The sequence below is a fragment of the Rhineura floridana genome, chromosome 1 (genome assembly GCF_030035675.1).
Source record: "Rhineura floridana isolate rRhiFlo1 chromosome 1, rRhiFlo1.hap2, whole genome shotgun sequence".
NCBI lineage: Eukaryota > Metazoa > Chordata > Lepidosauria > Squamata > Rhineuridae > Rhineura > Rhineura floridana.
Window position 1 is genome coordinate 46,784,122 of NC_084480.1, and position 19,602 is coordinate 46,803,723.

The window sequence follows — 19,602 nt, forward strand, 5'->3', positions numbered from 1 at the left end:
GTAGGGACAATTGAGAAGAGCCCCCATGCTCCTTCATGGGTTGATTAGCCAACCAGCATTTCTGCACTCTTAAAAACTACCAATTTCAAGCTGCTGTGTGAGTTTGATATGTGAAATATGCATACATGCAATGACAGATCTACAAGATTCTGATACACATCTGTACATTCCAGAGAACATCTGGAAATTAGTCAATTTCTTCAGGCAGATGCAAAGCAGCACTAGTTATAACCAATGGCTAATTTTCTTCTCAAGTAGCTTTTAGAAGGGTGCGCTGCTTCACATAAGTCCCTTTTCTGCATAACTCTACCAGACAGTAGTTCCAACCCTTGCCAGGACTGCCCAAGATACTTTGCAGAGCAAGAATGGCACTTTTCTATTGCCCAAGGCAAGGTGGCAGCCCAAGGCTGACCAAGTTATTTGGCACCTGAAGCAGAAAATCCCACAAGCACTTCTCCCCTTCACTGGCAGTAAAAACAACAATAATAGTAAATTAAACAAATTAACTAGCTGTATAGGGCTTTGTACACCAAAACTAGAGCCTTGAACTTGGAATTCTACGGAATTCAAATTGTAATACCATAGAATGCAATATATATATATATATAAAGATGCAATAAAAAGCAGAGCTTGGAAAAGTTACTTTTTTTGAACTACAACTCCCATCAGCCCAATCCAGTGGCCATGCTGGCTGGGGCTGATGGGAGTTATAGTTCAAAAAAGTAACTTTTCCAAGCTCTGAAATTAAAAATCATACAGCATGACAAAATCAGTGGTAATAAATACAACAGGCAGAAAAACCATTAAGTGGTCCAACAAGATCCTCAGCAATTTTCAAGCGTTGCATGGTGAAAGCAGTTTGGGAACCACTGCTGTACACTTCTTGGAACTTATCTGCATTACAATTTTTTCTTGTAGAACAATACAATATATAATCTCTAAAATACAAAGTACCAGTTCTCAGCTTTTTTTGGAAGGTACACCATCTGACCAAGTTCTGTTCCTTAATCCCAGATGTGTGGCAACAGGCTATAGCTACATAGTGAATAGGGGGGAAGCTCAGCACATATTTTACAGCCCACTTTAGCTCACACATAGAGAGACACAAGGAATGCTTTATTAAAAATAATAATACAAAAATAATTTTTACACCTCTCATAAGCAATATCCAACTGTGCCTGTCTGCCAGCAGAATGGACATCTGCTTTCACAACAGGACTTCACTTTCCTTCTCCTTCCCAGTGCATCCCCCTGAGCGCCTGCAAAATCTGCTCCAGACTTGAGGGACCTTCTGGATTAGATTTTGGAAGATATGGAAGGAGGAGTTCCATTGCACAAGTGGAAGTCCGCTTGGATGACATTGGATTTCACCCCAAAATTCTAAAGGAGGATGCTGAATTCTGATATGAAAGAACAAACAGCACAGGCCCAAAGCAAACAGTATCCCCCCCCCCCAAAAAAAACAAGCAACTGTTTTCTTGCTTGAGCATACAGTTGTCAATGTAAGATGATTATGTTTATGCCAACTGTTATCACAGTTGCCATCTAACGTTCTAACTATAAAGATCCAAGAAGATGACAAATGTTTCCGTAAGATACACAAACATTTCATGGCCTTTTAAACACATCAGAATAGAATGTTCTTCCACAGGTAATTACTGTATTGTAGACAATTAAAAAACGGAAGAAGATTTTGTTCTGATTTTGTTTTTTTAACTTGCGGCCATGTCCTTAGGACACAACACTGAAACATAATTTCCTTCTGCGTATGAAACAGAAATTTCCAGCCACTGGTTGCAGGCCTGCCCTCTGGGTAACAGAGAACAGTCTGGTCCGCCTTCTTCATAGCAGCTCTTCAGATGTTTGAAAACCACTATCATGTCTCCCTTTAATCTTCTATTCTCCAGGCTAAACATATTTATTTATTTATTTAAAATATTTCTATCTTGCCCTTCTACCCTACAATAGGGCACTCAGAGTGGCTACAATAAAATCGCACACATATATAATAAAATACACAATAAAAACACAAAACATTACAGAACAGTAAATTAAAATGCACAAAATACTATTAAAATGCATAAAATGCATTATTCACATACATACATAAAATGCATTATGCATACACATACAAACATACATACATGTATACATATGTGTACGTATATAAGAAAGTGAGAATAAAAGAATTTAAAAGATAAAAAACTTAAAACAGTGTTAGGCTGACCCATCAATCCCAACCAAAGGCTGTCCGGAACAAAATAGTTTTTACAAGTTTCCTGAAGACCATCAGGGAGGAAGCAAAGCGGGCTCCCAACTCTTTCTACCGTTCCTAAATTTGGAAGGTCCAGCCCATACTTTAAGATCACTTCAGAAGTCCTGTTCACTGGTAAAATCAATTGGGTCGGTGGGCATGAGAGGCAAGGCCTTCTTGGTTGTGGCTGCACTGTTATGGAACTCCTTTCTGAATGAATTACACTTGGCCCCTACATTATAGACTTTCAAATGGGCCAAAAACATATCTTCCAGGCTGTCTTTCCCTGAGGGTGTTTTTGTGCAGCTGGTTTATGTGATTCTGAGCTGTTGATTTTACGTATTGGAACCTTTGTGGTGTCATTATATGATGCTAAAGTGCTGACTGATAGTAATGTATACCAATTTGATATGTATCCATATAGCTTTTGTTTGTTTGTTTGTTTGTTTATTTATTAAAATTATTTGATTTATATCCCGCCCTTCCTCCCAGGGTGGCAGGAGCCCAGGTTTATGCCACCTTAGGGGCATGGCATTGAAAGGCAGCCTATAAATACATTAAGTAACAAGAACAAAGTTACCAGAATTGTTAGTCAATGGGAACACAATCTTTGTGGCTGGATGTTGTCTCGAATTGTACATGCCACTGTTAAAATTAAATATATTTCTCAAAGGAAGGATCCTCAAGGCCATTTAAAATGTTATGCATTTCAGACACTGAAAACCTAATACAGATGGTCACATAAGACTATTGCACAAGCATCTCTTTTTCTGCATGTTCATGGCCTTTGATTGGCTATGGCCTCCCACTGCATGGATGCTTTGTGAATTTTGAGTGTGAATCACAACAGATCTGTGAGTGACTCTCACACATAACAATCCATATTTGGTTTTCAGATTTTTCCTACTCAGAAGATGCATAGAGATTACCATATTATGAGCAGGGGGTGCAGTACAAATGCACACTCACAATTTGCAATACAGGTGTATTATAGTATATACAATGTGGCATAAACTTGCAAAAATGAATTTCAACAGAGATAAATATTAAGTTCAGTATTTAGGCAGGCAAAATCAGATATACAAATATATTTGGCTTGACAGCAGTAAAAGCCCTGTCTAGGGGTTTTAGTAGGCCACAGGTAAACATAAACCAGCAGTGTGCTGTGGCAGCTAAAAAGGCTAATGCCATACGTTTCGTGCCAAAACTAATTTTTCACTGTACAGAATAAATATGACTTAGTTCTAGCATTTAGTAGTTATATTATATATACTACTGTTTGCACATTTTAATTGCATTTAAAAATGCTTAAAATTAGTTTCTCCCAATACTGCAAGGTAAAGATGCCAAACTTTTCCCTCCTGCAAAATTCCCTCTGCCCTAACAACAGTATGCTAGTGAAATATTCATTAGGTGAAACTTTCCTATCACTTCATACTCATACAAGGAAAACTTACAGTGCAAGCCTGTACATCTCCTGTCAGATGTAAGTCCCATTGAGCTGCTAGCAGCGCTGTTCCTGCCAGAAACAAGAAAATGGGTAACTCTACCTTACCCTTTGCCTACAAGAGAGATTAAATAGTTGATAACTAAATTATATCGGAAGGAAGACGGGGTGGGGTGGGGGGTAATTGTGTAGGGTTTGTTTGTTTTTTTAAAAAAAGAAAAATACAGCTTTATTTATAACATGCACAGGATGCAAACAATCTGTATTTTAAATACCAGACAAGAGATATTTGCAATTTCTTTTTGCAAAGTATTGCAAAATTACTACAGCAAAATAATTTAGAAATGTTTGAACAGGGAAGAAACAAGAACACGCGTTTAAAAGAGGTTTGAATGGTAATGTATTTTTGTGAGGAATAGAGCAGGGCTTCTTTAAGAAAAAGCACGTGATGCCTTGCACCTTTTAAACCGAACAAAATGGCTCTTTGTGATTGAAGGCAAGGCCCGGAATGTGCTGTGCTTTTCTTTGTCCGCGCTTTTCAACGAAGATGGTGGCTTTGCATCAGATCTCACAACGGGCTTTCTGGGAGGATAGTCGAACAAGTTCGGAGTTATCAGAAGGAAAATGAACTGGGTGGAATCGATAATACCACTCTCTCGAGAAGCGCCTCGAAACTGGGAAATGCGTGACGGACGAGGGATTAGGGAAGGCAATGTGAAAGGCGGGCAAAGTATGAAACAAGTTGAGACGGGCAACCGGCGTAGATGGATGGTACAGAACTATGGTGGTAATCGGTGAATCCGAAAAGAAATTCTGCAAACGCTCAGCCGCGAGATTTCCTGCAGGGAGCAGCTGTACGCACTTTACAGCGCAAGCGTACGCATCTCTACTCAGAAGTAAGCTCCATCGAATTCGGCGGGACTTACTCCCAGGCAAGGGTGTGTAGGATTGCAGCTCTAGTTAGATTGGCAGATAGAAATAGCATTTTGATTGGAGGCGTTTTTTAAAACCATTATCGTTCCCTTTCATCTCCGCAAATTATGGAACATCGTGGCTCGGTTTGGCGCATCTTTTGAAGTTTAGTTTTGTTTAGAATTATAAGCAAGCGTTAGGTTAGAGTTCTGGAGTAGCGCGATGCCTCTGAACACCTTGATTTTCATAGCTGTTGGGCCCAGTATTCTTACTGCCGTCTCTCCCCCCCCTAATATTGTGCCCCAATGATTCGTATCCTGAAGGGCTGATCCCACAGACAAGTTTGTAAGTCCCAAGTCCCTAAACCTACTGAGGAGAGGCTGTCTATCTTCCACATATCTCATACAAGCCCAAATAACGTGATCTATTCTTTCCACCACCTTACAAAGCTCAGAATATTCAGAACCTTCTTCAAGCACTGTACAATCCACTCTGAAGAGCCCAATGTCCTGTTAAGACTCTAAATATACTGTTTTGTTTTTGCCACCCTTTCAGATGAAATAAATCCTCCAAAACTGGGGAAAAAGGAAACAGCCCTCGGCCTGTAGAATTTGCCTATTGCCTTTGCCACTCATCCAACATCTCTTTAACCCAGTTCCTAACCTCTTAACCAGGCTACATGGTAAACTAAGTGGGGGATGGGTGGGGCGAAGGTTGGCTGGTGGTGAGACCATGAGTCTGCATCAGGTAAGAATTTTAGGATGGAATGTGGTAGGAGATAGCACATACTAGAAAAGAATGTCACTTTACTGCCCAGACAGTGAGAATAGTTTGCCAACTGTCAAACACTCTGGACTCCTCTTAAAGGAGATTCTCACAGTGAAGGTTTGTTACAACCAAGGATTGCAGCGGGGGGGGGACTCATAAAATGGGGTTTCCTCTAGTGCTCTTTAGTGCCCCACCCACTCATAATTATCACAGGAGTACACAATCCATTTTCTTTGAAGGAAATTTCAGTTCAAACAAGCACACTACTCTGGGAACATTGCTCTGAGTTTGTGGCACTGTTTTCTATGATTTGGGGGGCATGAGAGATTTTTGTAGTACTTGCATAATATGAAAGTACCAAGTTTGATAAGCTGCCATTAGTTGCTGGAAAATACTAAACTAAACAGAAGGGAGTAGAAAAAGAGGAAGGCCAAACAAGAGATGGATTGATTCCATAAAGGAAGCCACAGACCTGAACTTACAAGATCTGAACAGGGTGGTTCACAACAGATGCTCTTGGAGGTCATAGGGTCACCATAAATCATCGACTTGAAGGCATACAACGACAATAAGAGCTTGGTGTCTCTTGTCCTGGTTGCAGCCATAAATACTCATTGGGATTTATCAAATGCTTCCTTAAATATATGTGAAATTTCACAAGTGTAAATAGTATTGGAACTCTCGTGCAATTGAATAAATGCCAGGTTGTGGAGGATTGAGAAAATAAGGCAGTTATATGTACTGCATTTATTGGTTACATCCTCCAAAATCAAAACTGCAAAAGCAAGTCATGTTCCTTTGACCTGTGTGGGAACACTGTTGCTAGTTGCATATATCATTTTTCCCAACCCTATTGACTGCTTAAGGAAGTAGATCCTCTGTTTATACAATGCTTCCATTAAATGCAAGTTTCTGCACAAGGAGCGACAAATTATTTGTTTTTTTCAGACCATAGCCTTTAATCTGATTATCTTCTCTTAATTAATTTATTTATTTATTAAATTTATATACCGCCCGACTAGCAATAGCTCTCTTAATAGGTTGACTAGGAAGTTGTGAAAGTTGGATACAGTCCAGAGCCTTGGCACAATGGAAATCTCACTTGTATATGCAAACAAAACTACATGCAATTTTTTTAAAAAAAAGACGGATGTTCTGCCCGTGGAACCACGCGTAAAACGTTAAGAAGGTGAAGCGGAACCACAGTAAGCAGGCCATGTGAATGCATTGCTGATTTGTACTGTTAAATAGGGGATATGGGAACCTACTGAGTGACATGACTATTTAGAAATAATTCCTTCTTTATTCTCCTGCTTTTTTAACCTGCCTCGGATATGTGATAAAAATGGGATATAAATACAGATTTGTACCTTCAGTATGGTTCTGCTCATGCCTATACTATTAACTTGCATGTATAATGGTGTATGTCTTGTTTTGAGAACATTTTCCAGCTTTCAATATGAATTACAATCTAAAGCCCTCTTCTTGAAAAGCTATGGTAATTATAATCTTGTCTGATTTAAAGTTGTGAGGATATTGATTGATAACGAAAGGCAATTTAATTAATGTACAACTTATAATGAATCACTATGTATAGTTGCTCAAAAAGCAGGTAACTGCTACAGTGGAATGGTAGCATTAAAACTTAAAAGGTGTAGGCTGTCTTCATATGAAATCAAATGTGTTCAGTATCACACTTAAGTTGCAATTCCCTTTAACAGCAAGTGTCTAATGATTTCAGTAAATCTGGACTGTGCTGTTAATTACGTAAACCATAAAGGGAGGGAGGGTACAAGTTTTAAGTAGATCATAGTGGCATTTGGGTAACTGATTATGGTTGAAATGCTAACCCCTTTACCTGGAAGTAAACCCCATTTAATTCATAGGGACTTCTGTATTAGACAAGTTTAGCACTGCAGTCTAAGACATTTTAGATCAGTTGATCTCTTAACTGACATCCTTATTGGTCTAAATTGGTTTCAAAAGGGACTTAAACATTTAAGGATTAAGGCTGGTTCTCAGATCTTCCCCTCTCAACCCCCCAACCCAAGCTATAGTGATATTTAAAAATATGGGATTCAGGCAGCCAATTCCTTTAAACCATTGCAGCTGTCCAGATGAGCAGGCAGAGACACTCCCATGGAGTTGCTGGTGTAAATCACTTCAGCATCACATCTTTAAATAACAAATGATAACTGCTTAAGTTATGCTATAGTAAGGTACATACCCCTTCAGCTACTGGCCAGTTAGAGTAGCTCTTGGAAATCAGATTGGTCTACCCACAAATAAAACTTAATGTAAACCCCCTCCTTTGTTTAGCACATTCATGAATTAAAAGTCTCACACAATTGAAAGCACTGTTTTATTAACATTCAATAAATAAGTGTTCAACCTCTGCCCTGAAACAAAGAAAAACAAAGGTTCCTAGTCTAAACTCCATTGCCAGCAATGGATTCAGAACAGGGCCAACAGATTAACAGTGTTTGTCCGCTGAAATTCTAAGCCATCCCACTGATTTCAGAGAGGCCTACATAAGAATGGCTTGGAGACTGACTTAGAGCTAGCAGTTTACGTCTTAGGAGCAATCTACACTTTAAGAATAACATAGTACAGAACTCTTGGCTATCACTCCAAATGCAGGTAGAAAAATGCATGATTGAATACCTTTCAGAACTTCCTGCACACATAGAAAGATTAGGCTAAGAATTGTCTTTGTAAGCTAGCCTTTCAAGAGGAGTTCTTGAGTCAGCCAGGAAGCATATAATCAGTCATGATTCCCCCACATCAACTTTTTAGTAACAATTCTTAAAGTGTAGAACAGCTCTGACTTATCGTGGCAATTTCTGAACATGCTTCCTTCAAGGGTACTACAAGCTTAGTACATAACCCTCAACAGCATCCTTCACAGAAGAAAACAAGGTTGTTAGAAAATCTCCGTAATTTCATATAATAGGAATGGAGTAGTGAAGCATATCAGTGACGCTCCTCTTCTGTTAAAAATACACAAGGCATTTTGTGCATCAATGCATACATTCCTATGAGACCCATGAAGAGTCCAAGAACAGGCAGAAATTAATATTTCAATTCACTGACTAGGTAGGTTAAAATGTCTTCCCTCCTAAATTATGCATGTTCCAAAAAGTTAGTATCAAAATCCATTCAAACAAGACCTGGACTATTTTAATTCACACTATTGTGAATTAAAGAAATTGTGCTTTAAAGAAAAATAAAAATAGCATATAAACCCAACCAGGGATTGCAGTTAATCAGCCAGTACAGTTGTCTAAGAAATATAATACAAACAATTCAACTTCCATTTTAGCATAAAATGAAAAAGCTATTTAAACATGTTAAACTCTGAATGTCATTCTGCAGTTTCTCTAACCCAAGTCAGATCCTTTGGTACATTTTTCTGTGTTTTAGATTCCTGAAAGTTTTCAGCAAATCTCTCTCTTGCTTTTTCCCAGTTCTTTTTGTTCTTGGTGTTGATGATCTGAACTTCTTCAGCAGATACAGGTGTATTTGAACCTAGGCCTGCATGCTTTCTGCGCAGCTGAAGTTTGATCTGTCAGACATTGAATTCTTGTAAGTATAAATTCAATAAATAAGCTTTCCGTAACTTTTATGACAAGCTTGAGAGCAACATAGAATGAGGAGTGCTAAAAGAGTATATTGATATGTGTGATACATTTGTCCACCAAAACAAAAATACAACATGATCAAAAAATAACACAATCCTAAAAGAACAGTGTGATTAACATAACAATAACGGGTCATGCCATTTTACTCTACTTCCAAATGCCCACTTTGATACAATGTTAATTTTATTTCCTGAAAAAGCCAGTGCACATTCCCTTTCTGCAAGAACAGTCCAGAATTAGTGTAGCACCTTCAAATCTCAAAATAAGGACAAACCACTCTCCTCCAATAAGAATTAGAATCACAGTGTTAGAAGTAGGCAAAAACTGACCAACAATGACTTACAAAGAGGCAATCAAAAAAGGAATCTTGTCAAGGGATAAGCTTGATGTGAGGTTTATTTTTTTAATTAAATCCCCAAATGGAACTGTTAGTGATATGATGCAAGAACTGACAGGGAAGATAGTTGTTAAATGTAAGTGCTAAATTTCATCAAATCACATATTGCTTTAATATGTAATTTGATTTATGAAAGCTTAAACATGCCCTTTTGAGTTCATTCTCCACCAGTGAAACTTCCTCTAAAAAAGCACTAAAGTTTTTTCGAACATCTAAGCATCGCTGTAGTTTAAAGGCTTTGTGTGTTTTATTCCTCTTATCAGTTTTGTTACATGGAAGTGTTCTCTTATTCAGTCATAATAGCATGTGGTATTAAGAACTATGAAAGCTATCGTTTCTTGGACTTGATGGCAAGTAGTGAAAATGAAGAGTTTAGAAAGAAATTTAATGATCTGCTTTATCAATACTTGTAAGTTTAATACTGTAGAAAGAACTACATCCTTGAAAATATTATGGTTTTGTATGGCATTTGTCCTCTCAAACCAATTAAGGCCTCTCAAACCAATTTCACATTCTTGTAGAAGCAAACTGCATCAGTAATATTTTGCATGTGTCCTTAGAAGTCACTCAAAGTTCAATGACACTTACTCCCAAGTATGCACAGGATTGCAGCCTATGCGTACTCTACAGTTCAATCCTATACAAGTAGTAAGTATCATTAATTTCAATGGGGTTGAAATGATAGGACTACAGCTTTAATTTCTGTTCAATCTATACATTGAAGTAGACCTACCGGATCCTTCATTCCATCACCACTCTTTCCAAGTCCTTCTCCTTTCTTCCATCCCATCTTCTCCAACATTTTATGACCTTTGTTGCTATCACTAATTTCACTTTAAAAACAAAAAGTAAAATGTATACTGTACTCAGTAGAAGGAATAATATTTTACTTTTATATTTTGGGGTAAAATTGTTTCTCCTACATTGGGACTATTACACATTTGTATCCTTTTTTTAAAAAAAAGTTGTTCATGTTCTTATATAGGGATACACACAACAGCAAATAATTTCTGGTGCCCACTTTTCAGACCATTTTATGGTATTCCTATTTAATGGCTTTATATTTGTTACCAGACCCAATGTAAGGTGATGGCTATTACCTACGAAGCCCTAAATGAGCTGCCATAACTGCTTAGGATAACAAAATGTGATTTATTAATTTTTTTAAAAGAAACTACTTCAGCAGGAGGTGGGGTGCTGGAGTCATTGACAGGTTTATTATACTGATGTGACAGTTGTAGACACACATTACCTCATTGACAGCAGCTGCCATAGCCAACTGTTACACATCACTATTGCACATGGCTGCTAGGTGGCAAAGAGTTCGTGCTAGCCAGTACACAAGCCTAAAGACTTACCAACATGCCTTTCTGAAAGAATCTTTTGTCACCACTGAGGTACAGCCAATTAATGTAATATATAATGGTGGTAACTTGTTTGAATAGGGCTGCAACTGACAGGAATTTAATCTGGAACTTCTTTCATAAAGGGCTTGAGTTTTTCTGGTGAATACTGGCTCAGCATTCATTTGGAAATCACTGTGGCAACTGGGTGGATGCTAAGTTTTAGGAGCTTTCTTCGTAAGTATTATAGATTACATATTCATTCCTATTCAGTGAATCTGTTTATCCATTTTTATCAATGCCTAAAGATTTTTCTCTAAAGATTAGGTTTGCTAATTATATAATACTAGCAGTCTTGTACCCGATGTTGCTCAAGAATTTTAACCAAAAAAAATCAGTGCAGTTTTGAAAGGTTCAGACTACTATCTTGATTCAAAACAGTGTCCAATTGTATCCAAACATAATTTGTTACAGTATCTTAAGAAGCATCCAAATGCACAGCAAACACACAAACAATTTTCCAAAATACATAATGATTTGTGGTTTAGAAAAGAAGTATGTACTGTGAATAACTGCATTACATGTGTGCTAGATTAACATGTAACTAAACCTACAACTTGTAATGATATATAAACACACAGAAAATCAACCAACTAGCAACTTACACATGTACAGATGCAGGAGCATCATCTCTGTGAAAGTTCCCTTCACTTCCAACTGTCACACGGCGCTTTCCTGCTCTGTCTTTGTAGTTTGGATTTTTTATAACTTTATCATTCTCATATTCTGTATTCTTTTCAAAAACATAAAACAAACCCATGTTTGTGAACTGTTTTCAAACAAGACATTAAACAATAAATTAGGTAAATTAGAAAAAAACTCATGCACACTTTGGGTACACATTAAATACACTTAATTCACAATATATTATCCTGTAAGCTTAACTGTAATTCTCGATATATTTCATAGCTTCCTTTAAAAAATACTTATGGTATAGATAAAGGCACAGAAGGGGGCAGTCAAAATGATTGGGACTTTCCCTACACAGCTAAATTATTAGGAGCTTTTTAGTTGAGAGGGAAAAAATAACCACTAAGGGGGCAGAGGAACATAGCAGAAGTTTATAAAAAAAGAATGATATGGAGAGTTTTTCTGCCTCTCTCCTAATACAAACAAAACAGACGTATTTCACACAATGCACAGTTAATTTATTGCTACAAATTGCAGTGATGACCACTAGCATAAATGGCTTTTAAAAGGGGGTTGACAAATTACATGGAGGACAGGTCTGTCAATGACTATTAGTTTGATAGTTTTAAGAAGCCTCCAGATTCAAAGGTACTATCCCACTGAACATCCACTGTTGGAGAACAGTAGGAGGGGGTTATTGCCTTTGTGACCAGTCTTGAGAAGCAGAATGTTGGACTAGGTAGACCTGTGGTCTGATCTTGTATTCTCAACTGTGCACATGAAGGACTTCTTTGAAATGCAGCAGTATGTTAGCAATGACAGCTAGGATAAAGTCAGGGTCCTTGTCTACAATCTAAAAGACTGGGTTGCCATCTCAATGAGTTGTCACTGATACAACTGCTGAAGGGCTTCCTTGCTTGCACAGGCTCAATGAATTGCACTTTTATGTTTCATAAGACATTTCACTCCCATCTTAACAGTTGTAACTGTCACAACTAAGGCAAATATGGTACAGAATACAGTACAAATGTAAAAAAAAGGTTTCCAAATCCAATCATTTATCAGATAACAATGTGGTGTGTGTTTTTTAAAGTTACCTGCAAGCCATATTTAACACGTATTTGTTTTAACGCTTTCCTTCTAACTAATTCCTTCTCTTCTTTTGTCAGAACAGGGCAAACTGAAAGAATACAAAAATATAATTTAAGTGAGAAAGCCTGTAGAGTCCCATCTGCAGATGGGAATCAAATCAGAGAAAGATTGCTCCAATTTGTGTGATGCTAGGTATTAGTTTACTTATATGGACAAGTACTAAATACCTGAATCTAATCAAAGCCAAGAACAAACAGTATGGTGCAGGGGTGAGACTGCAAATCGTGGATCTGGGAAACTCAGATAAGAATTCAACAATGGAACCTGACTGCCTTTGGCTAATCGCTATTTCCAAGTGTATCTCAGTATTGTTGCAAGACCAAAATGCTGTGCTAAGCACTTTTAACAAGGACAGGATACAAATGTAGTAATAATCCATCTACGAATGCTTCATAATAATATTAGTGTACCTGCTGACAACCTGCTCACCATGTGAATCAATGATCTTATATTACTGTATAATTTAAGACTGAAGTATTTTATTATGTTCTTTGCAGACAATACAATTTTCATTCTTTTTGTTATGTTATGTGCCTATTTGTATAATGGAACAAGCAATATTCTGCCTTTGCCAATATAAATACTTAAATAAATTTCTTTTGAATTCCAACCGTTATTAAAGGAGGTTGAGATGCAACTCATAATAGCTTTATTAAAGACTATGCTGGTGATTTAAGTTCAGATCCCAGATGTACTACACAGCCTTATCTAAATTGGGTGAGGAACCTTTTTCAATCTGAGGGCCATGTTCTCTCATGGGCAACTTTCCAGGAACCCATCCCCATGGTGGATGTGGGCGAGACACACCACTCTCCAGCCTCCATCGACGCAAGCAAAAGGTATCATCACAGTTCAAGGGCACATTGCAGCCTAGTAAAATTATTAGAGGACAGTGCAGAGCAGTTGACTGAGAAGAATCCTGAAGAGAGGTCAGGTGGGTTGTGTTTGGCTTCTGGGCCAGAGGTTCCCACCCCGATCTAAAGAATGGATAACATTTTTCAGCTTTGTAGAGTTGGGATTATGTTCCTGACAAACTGCTCCCACACTGCATAGTGGCAGGGACGGTACTGTACTCTAGGCTGGTATACAGCAGGAAGAGTACTACACTGAAGCCTCTGTAATGCCCTCATTCATTCCAGAGAAGGGTGAAAGACAGTGATTAGTGCTTCTGTCTAAGTTTGTCTTTTCAGAACAGAGGACCTCTCCCAGCACATGAACATAGGAAGCTGCATTATACCAAGTCAGACTATTGGTCCATCTAGCTCAGTATTGTCTACGTTGACTGGCAGTAGCTCTCCAGCTTTCAGACAGGGACATTCAAAGCCCTGCTTAGAAATAGCAGGGTCTGAACCAGGGCCTTAGGCATGCAAGCAGGTGATCTACTATTGAGCTATGGCCCTACAAGCACTGCTTCTCAGCTGACAAGCACCCTTTGAGGGTCCTTTTATTGCACTTGGGGTTCCAGGAGGGAAGTGCAGCTCTTGAATTCCTGCCAGCTGACCTGCACTGTTTGCAGGTGAGACAGGAGGTGCAGAAAAGTAGGATGGGGTTGGATGCAGGCCGGTTGGCTATCCCTGAGTAGACTATTCACAACAAGTGTTTACCTAACCATTCTGAGTAAAAATAACTTTCAAAACGCTAAATGTTTTTCTGTTAAGTCATTAATTTTGTTAAGCTACTTCTTCATAGGATTTCCTATTATAAAGTCTTAATCTTTTTCCTGGAAATTGTCAGCGCAGTTTCAAACAAGCCATTTTCATCACTTACTAGAAGATTCACTTTTCTTATCAAGGCGAAGATGGGCTCTGACTTGCCCTGGTTCACATCCATCGCAGGTTTCACTGCCAGGGTGTATGTGAAATGATAATACTGTTTCCCCAATCTTCACCTCATCACCATGTTCCAGAACATGAGGTTCACTTTTTGTTTTAGGCTATAGGAAAATAAAATAAAAAACTAGACTGCAGCTAAGAGCTCACAAAAGGTTTCTGAACTACTGCTTCAGAGAGAAAGATCAAAGGGAATGCAATATCACAAAGCCTATGCAAGCAGTAGCAGTGTCACTGGAAGGAGAATGGGGAAAGGCCAATAGATGGGAGTGGCAATTTCTACTGGCGGACAAAGGGTAGGTCAGGTAGTAGCACCTCTGTTATGCTCACCTGCAGAATTTGATTTCCGTTAACCACAGTACCATTCTGACTGCCTTGATCCACAAGAACGTAACTTTGCAATTCATGATCAAAGTAAACTTCTGCATGAAACTAATTAAAAAAAGTTTAGTAGAAATCATGTTTCGTTAAACACCACATTAAGTTTAAAATGCAGTAACTGAAGAATTGATATCACATACAAATCCTTAAAGAATTACTTACCTTACTAACTCCAACCTCTGGAATTTGCAGTGTATGTTCCATATCTTTCTCTCTGTAAACAAAACCAACAGTAAAAGTCTATAAGGAAAAGGACTGTGAGAGGCTTCCCTAAAGAATTAACAGTGCAATCTTTTACTTGACTATTTGGAAGCAGAGCTGGTGTTAGCATGTTTCATCGTTGGGCAGCACTCTGGCAGGGCCCACCACTGATGCTGCCATGGGACTCTCTTTTTATCTTTTACAACCCAGTGCTCCAAGCACTGCTGGGTGGCTTAGTCGCCATTGTAGTTTCCCACAATGCCCTGAAGCAATGGCACATCAAGGTCATAGTTGAAAATTAAAATAGCAGCTAGGTCTAGCTACCTAGCACAGCTCTTCAGATCAGCGCTGTTGTCAGTTCCAAGAGGTTAGCCCACCTAAACTACACTCTTGCAAAACTGCTAATTCCTATGAACTTTGTCGAGAAGCCATGGCATCTTCAAGCCAATTTAAACAGGTAGTGTAATGATGACATTCTTGTATGGTAGTTTTACTGCTGGTTGATCTAGACCAAGTATATTAAAATACTATTTACTGTACTGCACTAATTCCCAAATGCCACATAATAGTACTTTGCTGCTGTTTGGCAATGTACATAGTTCAACTAAATTCAACCCCGACCCCAGTTTCTTGTTTTGCCCTTCCCTGGCATCTATTTCTGGCATGCTACTATTTAAAACAGTCAAAGCGTATAATGAATTCATCTAAACAGAAAATTGTGCCCTCAGAAAAGTGATTGTAAGTCACTGAATTCATTACATATATTAGGTTTGCTAGGACTGGAAATAGCTAACCTTTTTAGCAAGCTTATAACATTAAAAGAAAAAATGAGTATATTGTTTGAAAGAAATGAACACAAAAACATGTAAGCTTGGATTTGTCTTACACACTAGTGTGTGTTACCTTCCAATTGTGGCAGGTTTGACAGCTGTGATGATATACAGAGATCCCATTTGCAGTACCGGTGATCTAACTACAATCACTCTAATACAAGGGGGCCAGATCTTGTCTCCATCTAAATCAATAAAAATGAACATAAAAATGAGGCAAAGGAAGGTGAACTTTTCCCAAAGCACCTTTGATTTTTCAAACTGTCAGGTAGTGTTCAGGCAGTACATCAGTTAAACAAAAAATGATCCCACGTATCAAAATATTTTAACTGTACAAGCACATCCAGTAGAAAAACTTTTAACTAGCATATTTTCCCAAAGTTGACTTCTTAAGTGCCCAGTGAAACCAACACCCAGATTATTATGTTGTGCCAGGAGGTGTATCTTGGTTACAGAAACTGACATTAAAAATAGATAGCATCAGTATAGTTACAATTGTTTCTGGTAGCAACCAAGGCCAACAGACAGAACTCCCACTACTTCTGAGAGCAGAAAAAAAGCTAGTGCTAAATTCCTGAATTTGCAATGGCAATGTGCCAGACTAGGTCAAAGGGGCACTGAAGACGCCTGCTGCACCCAAGAGGGCAGAGCTTTTGAAGCAACAGAACACACTGGGCCCATTTGTGGGATCTGTACTGTACTGTTTAGCTAACTTGAAAACTTAACTACATGACAACTACTAGAGATTAGAACACAGAGATATGTTCTAAGATGAGGAGGAAATTTCTCCTACTTACCACTGTAGGAAACACAAAGCCAAGACCAATGCTTGCCAAGTGATATTTAATGGTACCAACACAAGAATGAAGGAAGCCTAGGCTCCTATATTCTAGAAGCAGACAATAAAGAGCACATTGTATTGCTCACAGTCTTTGGAACATCCATCCAAAGGAATCAACTTCTCTCAACATTAAATTATGAAAATAAAATATTGATTGGGGGTTCTATTTCAGAAGTAATACTATCTAAACAGCTTCTTAATTGACCAGCTATGCTGGTATGCATTTTTATATGCACCATGCTTGAGAGTAAGTGGATCTATATAGCATTGGAAGAACTGACCCCATGAATTACAATAAAAACAAAACTTGCTCACTTCTGAATATAACACTAGTTTTTCTGCACTCTACGTATACAACATTTTCTAGTAACAAGTAATTCTCTGAAAAGATCCATGTAAGCAGCAACACCATAAAATATCTTCATCTGATAGCTTTTATAGTGATACAGTCCATATTTAGTTGCAACATCTGAAGTCTAGAAATGGAGAGATCATATTGGGCAACTTTTGCCATTCCGCTGAATTTTGAGAGCTACAGTATTCAAACTTGCAGATTTCAATTTTTGACATTATCCTTTTTTGCTTGTTCCCCAAACTGCAAATATTTAAGAATACTTTGTAAAAACCCATAATTCACCTTCACTGTCAGTGTCTTCTGAATTTACAGTTTCTTCACTTGTTACTTCATCTTCACTGCTATATTCCTCCTGTTCAGAGTCTATAATTTCACCTTCTTCTGGCTCACTCTCTGTTTCTGTTTTACTGTCATCTATCACAGCAATGCATTGTGTATTTTTAAGATGTAAATTGACGCCATTTGTGGTAATTGATTCTTTGGCTGTTGGGCAGTTTCTTGTATCAATGTCCACCTTAGCCTTTTTCACATTTGGACATTCTTCTTCTTCTGGAGAACTTAGCTCATTCATGGTAAAAAGGCAATTCAGATTGCTGGATGATTTTTGCTCATCTGTATTCAAGTCCTGAAGAAGATTTATAGAAAATCAAACTTGAGGAATGTTAATAGTGTTGCTTTTTAAATGACTGGATTCTTTTAAGGCACTAGACGCAAAATCTGTAAGCAAGCAAGCTAGTACATTTACAGATGTTTTGTGTAGTTATGGAAATAGAAGAATCAATCAATATCTGTTCAGTTTAAACAATTTTAAGACATTATGGCTAAAGGTCCTCTTCAGTGCTTGGACAATAGAGTCAGTTACCATCAATCTTCAAACCCCTTCACTAACTTTTAAAAGCTTGTCTTTAAAAAAAGAGGGGGGGAAAGCAAAGGATACTATCCATTCCAGACATTCATTTGCAGTGATTTCTATATTCTTTTCCTCTTTCTCTCTGCCCCAGCTGAAGCTCCTATGCTATAACCTTCCTTTCTGGTCAAGCTATCTGTTTCAATGGTCTTGGAACTGCACTGGCCAAAAAGTCAACCAAACATTACTTTTTAGATTGTGTCAGGAAGCATATGGGAAACAATAACAATATATTTCTCCAAACAGCCTTCAATTCCTTTTCCTAAAGGAGAACATATGCCTGCCTGGAGCTCCAACATGATTAGCTAGCCAGGCAGAAAGTAGGTAGATCTGTTGTTCCTTCTAAGTATCGGGGTCTGCTGGTGACTTTCTGCAGGCCAGATTTGTTTGGAATGGAGAAGAGATTGGCAACCATTGTTCTCTTCATTATCACTGTTCTGTTCACTTGAACCTATCATTTGAACTCGTTCCTTGATATATAACAAAGTTTTTCTTCTTCCCTTCAAAAATGTTCATAAAATATATCAGATCTGCTACCCCTTTCCTAGGGTGGGATTTTATTTGGGGATCACTTGCTCCTTTCACATGACCTTACTTTACGGATCCCTGGCCAGGAAAACTAAGTAATGCAATGCCAGAACAAATGGGCCCAGTAATCTAGCTCAGCCCTAGATATCATTGCAACAGACTAATGAGAATGTTTAGAACAGGAGCATTTCGCTTGCAGAAACCAACATTTGCAGCTTATTTAAACATTTTTCAAAACAAATTCTAAAATGAAAAAGTACTATGCAAGTGTGCCAGTACCTGCATCACCCTAATTTTAAAGTGGGGGGAAATCCACCCATTGGATTCTAACATCCTGTCACCAAAACTCTTCAACACAAGGCCCACTAGCAGAGAAATAGTGTTTCTTCACAGTTCAAACAGTGTCCCATACAGAACTATTAGTACACTCTCATCTAGTGCCACACACTGGAGCAGAACTGTAAACACAGCTACCAAATGATTATGTTTCTGCAGTGGTGTACCATCATCAGGCATATGCAAGAAGCTCGTGTTCACAACACAATCTTTTTGGAAACAGATTTTCACACAATAATACTGTAGTGCCAGCTACTTATTGAATATCTGTTCATTTCTGTCTCTCAGCCAACAGCATGGTGATAATTTCCAAATATATCAGCATCCCTGATACATACAATGACCTGACCTGTATTGGGATGAACTCTACCATTCATCACAGGTACATAAACATGCCAGTTAAGCTCTCTCCTCCTCCTATGATAGCAATCCCCAATTAGAAATTGATAATCTTTTAGAATCGAGGTGTTTCCTTTTTTCATTTTCTAATTTTCACTTAAGCTGGATTTATCTCTCAGCATGTCATTCAAGAAACTCAGTCACCATTGTTAAATATAATAGTTATCACTACTTAGTGCACAAAACAAACTAATGCTAAGATCAAAACACTCATATTCTCAGAGTAGTAGTACCACCATGAACAGAGAGTTCAAGGGGGAGGTAGGGAGACAAAAATGTTTTCCAAGTCTTCCTGCATTTCCCTTTTAATTCTCTGCAAATGGGGATTTGGAAGAGGCTTTTTCCAAGTCTCCCCCCTCCCCCTTTAAGTCCCTTAATGCAGAGACTTAAG

General features: G+C 38.2%; 1 protein-coding gene, 1 long non-coding RNA gene and 1 other non-coding gene across 7 annotated transcripts in view; 2 read left to right on the plus strand and 1 right to left on the minus strand.

Annotated features, from left to right (window-relative positions):
- Positions 1-4,143: 4,143 nt before the first annotated feature.
- Positions 4,144-13,214, plus strand: LOC133381325 (uncharacterized). Of its 4 annotated transcripts, none has more exons than XR_009761663.1 (5): positions 4,144-4,597; positions 6,422-6,586; positions 8,849-8,966; positions 10,909-10,999; positions 12,627-13,214. It is a non-coding gene; the product is annotated as an uncharacterized LOC133381325 (long non-coding RNA). The 4 variants fall into 4 exon arrangements; XR_009761660.1 differs by lacking the exon at positions 4,144-4,597 and adding an exon at positions 4,647-5,360; XR_009761659.1 differs by lacking the exon at positions 6,422-6,586 and having other exon boundaries at positions 4,147-4,597; positions 12,622-13,214.
- LOC133376003 (small nucleolar RNA SNORA47) lies at positions 6,090-6,220 on the plus strand. The gene has a single exon (XR_009760386.1). It is a non-coding gene; the product is annotated as a small nucleolar RNA SNORA47 (small nucleolar RNA).
- The window catches only part of AGGF1 (angiogenic factor with G-patch and FHA domains 1), a 40,383-nt gene continuing 28,510 nt past the window's right edge, over positions 7,730-19,602 (minus strand). Inside the window, exons 6-14 of one of the 2 annotated variants that reach the window (XM_061620295.1) lie at positions 17,324-17,666; positions 15,919-16,030; positions 14,977-15,028; positions 14,764-14,865; positions 14,372-14,537; positions 12,550-12,632; positions 11,428-11,555; positions 10,153-10,252; positions 7,730-8,946 (exon numbers count right to left, since the gene is read on the minus strand). In XM_061620295.1, the coding sequence (XP_061476279.1) occupies positions 8,746-8,946; positions 10,153-10,252; positions 11,428-11,555; positions 12,550-12,632; positions 14,372-14,537; positions 14,764-14,865; positions 14,977-15,028; positions 15,919-16,030; positions 17,324-17,666 (1,287 nt within the window). In that variant the 3' untranslated portion in view covers positions 7,730-8,745. The remainder of the gene's footprint in view (positions 8,947-10,152; positions 10,253-11,427; positions 11,556-12,549; positions 12,633-14,371; positions 14,538-14,763; positions 14,866-14,976; positions 15,029-15,918; positions 16,031-17,323; positions 17,667-19,602) is intronic. The other variant, XM_061620304.1, reaches the window with a different exon arrangement.